At 39.6% G+C, this 7,861-nt stretch overlaps 1 protein-coding gene and 1 non-coding gene across 2 annotated transcripts; one reads left to right on the top strand and one right to left on the bottom strand.

The window, feature by feature from the left end:
- Nucleotides 1-317: 317 nt before the first annotated feature.
- Nucleotides 318-752, bottom strand: LOC138868757 (uncharacterized). The gene has a single exon (XM_070146327.1). The coding sequence runs from the start codon at nucleotides 750-752 to the stop codon at nucleotides 318-320; it is 435 nt and encodes a 144-aa protein (XP_070002428.1).
- A 3,429-nt stretch (nucleotides 753-4,181) lies between these two features.
- Nucleotides 4,182-4,289, top strand: LOC138869807 (small nucleolar RNA R71). The gene has a single exon (XR_011400060.1). It is a non-coding gene; the product is annotated as a small nucleolar RNA R71 (small nucleolar RNA).
- Nucleotides 4,290-7,861: the final 3,572 nt, after the last annotated feature.

Below are 7,861 nucleotides of genomic sequence, written 5' to 3'. Positions count from 1 at the left end.
CCTGGCCTTACCCCAAGCGACGCCAGATCAACGCCTGGTGTACCTGGCTTTACCCCAGGCAATGCCATGCTTATCGTTTGGTTTCCTTCCTGTGATGCTGAAAACCTTGCTCAACTTGCCTAAAATCACCTACAAACTTGTTAGTACCTAAAAACGAAAAAGAAAAATTCTAAGTATACTAAAAAGCAACTACGAATTGGGTTTCCTCCCAACGAGCGCCTTAGTTAACGTCATGGAACGATGAATACAATAATCCATTGGGTTGCCTCCCATGAAGTGCCTAATTTGATGTCGCAACACAACGCAGGTAAGTGCATTTAAGGCATGTTCAACATTGGTGGCTCGAGCAAATGAGTCATTGACACTAATTTCGCATTATCCATGCCCAAATAATGTTTTAACCGGTGCCTATTGACTTTGAATGTGCAAGAGTCATTTTCCGCAGCAATCTCTACGACACCAGTAGGGTGAATCTCTACCACACAAAATGATCCTAACCATCTTGGCTTTAATTTACCCGAAAATAACCTTAATCTTGAATTGTATAGTAATACCCTATCTCCGGGTTTAAAACTCCGCTCAAGAATATTTTTGTCATGTATTATCTTCATTCTCTCCTTGTATAATCTTGTGCTCTCAAAAGCGTGGTATCGAAACTCATCAAGCTCTTTCAACTCTGTGATTCTACATGTACCCATAGTATCAAGATTCAGCTGCCTCAATGCCCACAAAGCTCTATGCTCCAACTCCATTGGTAAGTGACATGCCTTCCCAAACACCCATCGAATCATGAAAGGCTTTGACTCTTTCTTCTCGATTAATTACCTGAGAGCAGCATGGTCAGTATAAATAATTACTTTCGAGCCTATCAGGTAAGACCTGAATTTGTTAAATGCGAACATCACTGCTAGCATCTCCTTCTCAGTCACTGTATAATTTAGTTGGGCACCACTTAGAGTTCTACTTGCGTAGTACATTGCATACATGACTTTGTCTTTTTGCTGCCCAAGAACTGCTCCCACGGCATAGTCGCTCGCATCACACATCAGATCAAATGGTTGCTCCCAGTCATGTGCAACTATGATAGGTGTTGTTACCAGCCTCTTCTTCAATTCCTCAAAAACTACCCTACAGTCATCAGAAAACACAAAAGGATGATCTTTTTCAAGCAATTTACATAAGGGATAGCAATTTTGGAAAAATCTTTTATAACTCTCCTATAGAAACCGGTGTGTTCGAGGAAACTTCTTATTGCTTTGACGGAAGTGGGTGGTGGAAGCTTTTCGATCACATCAACCTTTGCATGATCTACCTCAATGCCTTTACTCGACATTAGGTGCCCTAAGACTATACTTTCTTGTACCATAAAATGGCACTTTTCCCAATTGAGTACCAGATTAGTCTAGACACATCTTTTCAATACTCTTCTCAAGTTCATAAGGCAATCATCGAATGAGTTTCCTACTACTGAGAAGTCATCCATGAAGACCTCCATTATTTCCTCTACCATATCTGTAAAGATGGCCATCATGCACCTTTGGAACGTGGCAGGTGCATTGCAAAGGCCAAACGGCATTCTCCAAAATGCATAGATGCCATAAGGGCAGGTGAACGATATTTTCTCTCTATCCTCAGGGGCAATAGAGATCTTATTATACCTCGAGTATCCATCCAAAAAGCAGAAGTGGGACCTCCCTACCAATCTATCTAGCATCTGATCAATGAATGGTAGTGGTAAATGGTCTTTCCTAGTAGCATTGTTTAACTTTCTGTAATCCATACAGATTCGCCAACCTGTGACTATTCGTCTTGAGATCAACTCGTTATTCTCATTTTGCACTACAGTCATACCGCCTTTCTTTGGCACACACTAAACTGGGATGACCCAGTTACTGTTAGAGAAGGGGAAGATGATTCCCGTATCTAACCACTTGATCACTTCTTTCTTCACCACTTCGTTTATGTTGGGGTTCAGCCTTCTTTAATGTTCTATGGAAGGTTTGTACCCTTCTTCCAGTAGAATCTTATGCATACGAAATTTCGGGCCAATACCCTTAATATCTGCAATGGTCCAATCAATTGCAGTCTTGCACTCCATCAATACCTGCAAAAGTTGTTATGTCTGCCCATCTAACAAACTAGATGATATAATAACAGGTAAAGTTGAGTTATGTCCCAAGAAAGCATACCTGAGATGAGGTGGTAGTGGCTTCAGTTCCAACTTTGGTGGCTCTTCTATCGATGGCTTAGTTAGGGGAGTTTTCCTTTCTTCTAAGTGCAAAGGCTCAAATTCGAGCTCCCTTTTCCAAAACCCTTGGCCTTCAAGAGCCAGTACCCACTCCGCCAAGTCCTCTCCATTTACTTCACCTAAGTTCATGAGACAGGCTGCTAGCGGGTCTTTAGCTTTCAAGGTCTCATCTTCTTCCTCCAAAATCACATCCACAGCATCTATTAGAGAGCAGTTAGTAAATTCACTTGGTCGCCGCATATATTTCTGCACGTTGAATGTTAATTCTTCATCATTTAGTCTCATTTTGAGCTCTCTAGTTTCACAGTCAATTAAAGCTCTTCCAGTGGCCAAGAATGGTCTTCCCAAAATTATGGGAATCTCCTCGTCAACCCAACAGTCAAGAATGACAAAATCTACTGGGAATAAAAACTTCCCAACCTGTATTAATACATCATCAAGGATACCAGAGGGCCTTTTCACTGTCCGGTCAGCCAGCTGTAGTAACATAGACGTGGGTATAGCTCTTCCAATGCCTAACCTTTGGTAGATTGCCCCCAAATCACAAAGTGCCTTAGTAAATGCATAGTTGCCTATTGTGCATGGGATTGTGAAACTCCCTGGGACAGACAGCTTCTCAGCTATAGGTCTCGTCACAACAGCACTACATGTCTGAGTTAGTGTAACCGTGGCCAGGTCTTGAAGGTTGAACTTACAAGACATCAAGTCCTTCATCATGTTTGCATAACCAGGCATTTCCTTTAAGGCGTCAATCAATGGAATGTTCACCTGAATTTTCTTCAACATCTCCAAGAATTTCTTAAAACTGCTCATCTTTCTGATACTTGGCCAATCTCTATGGGAATGGTGCTGGAGGTCGCTTCTTCCCTGTGATTTGAGTTTTATCTTACTCGGGCACTATTCTACTGTTATTTCTTATGCTACCCCAGTATACTTCGCAACCTCTTTTTCTTTGTTGGTATTCTCTTGTGCATGTTGTACCGTCACCTCAGTTAACCCTGTTGAATCATCTATCTCAATGACTACTGGCACAAGTGTTGTAGTAGGTCGGCTTTCACGAGCAATTTCTTGCTCCAGATCGAGGTCTCTACCATTTCTTAGACTCATTGCCATAAGTTGTTTCATGCCCCGCTCTTTTGGATTGATTTGTGTGTCTGCAGGCAACGTCCCTTGAGGACGATTATTTAGAGCCATCGAAATCTGTCCTAACAGAATCTCAATACCCTTTATCGCTGATTCATGTGAGTTTACTCTCTCAGTTATTTTTCCAGTGGACCCAATCAGTTATTGCATCATTCCCTTAAGTTCAGCAACCCCATTATCTTGTATCATAATCTAGTGTTGTTGAGGTTATTGATAAGCCTGTTATTGATTTGCTGGTTGTAACCTTGTTGCCTTTGGTAAGGCACCTCTTGACCCGATGGTCGCATAGCTCCAGGATTGTTGTTGTTATTGTACTACTGATGTACTGGTCTATATTGTTGATTCTGTTGTCCCCAATTCTGACCACCTTGCCTCTGTCCAATATAGTTGGCCACATAGTTCATATCTTCCTGATATTGCTGGTTGTCACCTTCCGCACTCCACTAGCAAACATATAGTTGGTTAATGCATGGTGTACATAAGCCGCCATTGTGTACATGCTGCTTCTTGCCTGATTCATCTATCTTTTTGGTGAGGATACTCATTTGCGTCATTAGAGTGGCCATATTTTAAGCTATGGAATTATTTGGATCCAAAGCCACTGAATGAACTACAGGAGTGATTGTAGAGTCTCTTGTCATCCATCCTGAGTTTTGGGCTATCTTGTCAAGTAGAATCTTTCTTTCTCTGAATGTTTTGCTCAGAAATGCTCCACCTGCTGAAGCATCAATTGGCCTTTAAGCTATCTACAAATCACATGTAAAACCTTTGCCCCAATATCTGCTCTAGAATGTCATGATGTGGACACTTAACCATCATACCCTTGAACCTCTCCCACGTATCTTGTAATGTTTCGGTTGGTTTTCTGCTTGAAGCTCAATATCTCATCAATTTGTTTAGCAGTCTTATTGGGTGGGTAGAACTTGTTCACAAACTGCTTGACTAATTCCTCCCAAGTAGTGATGGAGTTTATGGGGAGTGAATTAAGCCAAGTCTGAGCCTCTCCCGTCACTGGGAATGGAAACAACAACAGCTTTATTGCTTTCGGTGTCATATTAGGTTGCCATTGCGTGACACATATCGACAGGAAATTCTTCAGATGCTGCTGAAGATCTTCAATGTATGACCCTGAGAACAGTCCCTTGTTCTGCAACAAATGTAGCATGTTGTTTGTGATTTGAAATGATTTTGCTTGTATCTGAGGGACTGTAATTGCGATTGTCAGGTTGTCGATAGTGGGTTGTGCCCAATCGTACAACGCTGCTTCTCGCACAAGAGGCATCACACCCTGATTGCTCGGGTCATTCCCATTGTTTCTGTTGTTTACTTTGTCTCCCATGTCTGGTTCGATTTGTTCTGTTGAGTTCTATTGTTGTTTGCCCTTCTTGTTTACACGATTCAGTGCCTTGAAAACTTTCTCATGTCTAATAATGTTTCGAACAATTCACCAGTTCTTGAGGAGTTTCTACGCATGCACCTGTAACACCCAAGACTACAAACGTTAGAATTTCAATATATTTAGTTTAAATTGAAGAAAATTGACTACACTAAGAATTCTAGCACTTCTTTTAGCTGCAATTAATAACACCATTAATTCCCCATCAACGGCACCAAAATTTGATCACGCCCAACTATGTCTTATAAAAAGGACTAAGCGGTCGTTGCAAATATATTCCGGTTAATAAGTCCGGAGTCGAATCCCACAGGAAATTAACCTATTAAGCACAGTTACTAGATTCACACAAATTCACGCAATCAATCTTCTGAAATATTTAAGTAACGAGTTGGATGTTTACTAACTAAATATTACGTAATGAAAATGCAATAAATAATAACTAACTACGAATGGGTTGTAGGCAAGAATTGGAATGATCTAAGGTTATGATTTTCCCTAATGTCGGAATCCTTTCCGCTACGTTTTCTATAAATTTGCCTAAGTCTCATGAGCACTCTGACTGTCGTAACTCTCTCCCAAGTAATTACCCAATATACTAGACATATTCTCCCGAATTACGCTAGTTGACCTTAAGTACAGCTCACTCATATCGCACCAAGATTTTGTTATCTCTAATCCCACCTTTAAACCCTTCATATTGATCCCTCATATACGTTAGGAGTGATGTTGTTCAACAACTACCTAAATATGCACTCCCTCTCGAGTAATGCACATTAAATAGGCACGGTCGATTGAGGGCCCTTCAATCAACAGCAATAATAATATAGTTGAACAAATAGAGAAAATACTATGGCAAATCTATATTAACATAAAAAGAAAATCATCCTCCAATAGGTTACACAAAACCCTAGATTAGGAGTTTAGCTACTCATACTCATAGTAACAATATCCAAAGTATTTTGCATAATTAAAATACAAAGTAAAGATGAAAGGATGTAGAAATCAATGATTCTAACTCCCAATGGTTTTTCCACGAGCTATCCTTGCCTCCGGTTGCAAAAGTCCTTCAAAGTGGCATTTTTGGGTCTATTTATATGTGTAGGAAAAGACCTAAATGTGTAGGTCAAGTCCTAGTCAAACCAAGAGACAAATTAAGTCTTCAAAACTCGGAATGTACATGCCCAGACCTAGCGGTGCCAGGCTTAACGCCTGGTGGACCTCGCCCCAGGTTGCCAGGCATAACGCTTGGTTAAGCTTACCTCTGCCTTGCCTCGCCTCACCTCGCCAGGTCTTTTGCCAGCTACAAGCCTTGTGTCGTCAGGTATATCACCAGCTACAAGCCTGGCGTCGCTAGGTTCCCTTATTCAACTGCTCCCGTGCACGCTTTCAACTTGTAAGTATTCTTTTTTTCTCTACTTTTATCTCCATTTTACCTAAACATAAAATGGACTCTATTACGAACAAATAAAGTGTAATTTATCATTAAAGCGTATAAAATGTAAGGCAAATAATGTGTTAAACCATGAATTATAGCCACACATTAATACGCCACACTTAAACATTGCTCGTCCTTGAGCAATCAAACTACACTTATAGACACAATTCCCTTAACTCATTATACCAAGAATCTTTAACATAGTCTAAGCACCAAGGTGTAACATCCTCGCCTCAGGATTTGACTCACAAATACCATGTCTTATTCACAATTCACTTACTTACTTTAACATAGAAGTCAATAACATTACCTTTCCTTTATGAATCGCATGCCCTCACTCAATCAAAGAGCTTAGTTCCACACACAATGAATTTTAAGAACACAGGAACTCAAGATAGACAGAATTCACTCGCTTTCAGAAATAATCTTTATATGCCACAAATGATGCACCATAGTCTTGCCCGTAATGTAATACTCGACTAATCAAGTTCATTCAATCTAAGATCAAGTAAGACTTTCATTGGTTGTAATGTAGGTTGTGGGTTGAAGTAGGATACATTTGGATATGAGTGACTACACCTCCCTCAAGCACTTAAATACATATACTTTAATATTAAAACCCATACTTATGTCAAACCAAAACTCCACCTTAACGTCACTCTATTTTACCCCATACTTCTTTAAGCACCAGTATATCCCTAACCACCACCATCAAGAATTATTTTTCATACAATACGGCTATAAAAAAAATTCTTTCTATTTTTTTCTTTTTCTTTCTTTTCGTTCAATTCAAATGGCTTTTATTGACATATATTTTTTTTTTTCAAACGGTGCACCTTTCTCCTTATCTCAATTGTTCCACTCAAAAGCCAACCCACCACCCAACACTTTAACCTTTTCGTAATTCATCACAATTCAAGTGCTCATTAGAGATGACAAGGTTCAAACATATTGTCGATTCAAACAAAGGGGTGGTTACCAAAGAAACATGATTATATGCTCAAAGGGGTTAACTACGATAGATCACATTTAGGTGGGTACTCTATATATATCTGGCTTAACAAAGAAACGCCTATATCACTTCTCAGACTGAACAAGACTAATATTTCGCTTTGCACACACGGGGCAAGTTCTAGACATAAAATGCAATGCACAGAATACATACAAATCTCACACAGACATGGCACATAACTCATTCAGAATTGGTTTTTATTACGACACTCCGGTCAAAGCAGTTAAGCAAATTTAAGAATCTACGATTTAAAGTACTTATACTAGAGTCAAAAACTGAGCCTAAGCGTCACAACCAGAGTATTAACTATTCTCAAGGCATCACAAAGCTAAGAGATATTGTTGCGATTATATGCATAGCCCTGTGATTCCTACTCCTAAAAATTAAAATTAACTACACTCGGTTCAACAAAAAACCCTTGGAAAAGAATCGCATCCCAAAGAAAAACTAAGGGAAAATTACTACACTACCTAAAAAAGATTTTTTTGGTATTTTTCTTTAGACTTACTTCCCTCAAGAAAACTGTCTAGGAGATCCATCATCGGGAAGAGTCCAAAAAAAATTATATGTTTTGACCAAAGACAAATAACAAGAAAAACAACAAATGAAAACATATTCTTAAAACAA

Source organism: Nicotiana sylvestris, chromosome 5 (genome assembly GCF_000393655.2).
Source record: "Nicotiana sylvestris chromosome 5, ASM39365v2, whole genome shotgun sequence".
NCBI classification, from domain to species: Eukaryota; Viridiplantae; Streptophyta; class Magnoliopsida; order Solanales; family Solanaceae; genus Nicotiana; species Nicotiana sylvestris.
The sequence above is the reverse complement of the archived record's forward strand: the minus strand, read 5'-3'. Positions and strand labels throughout refer to the sequence as shown.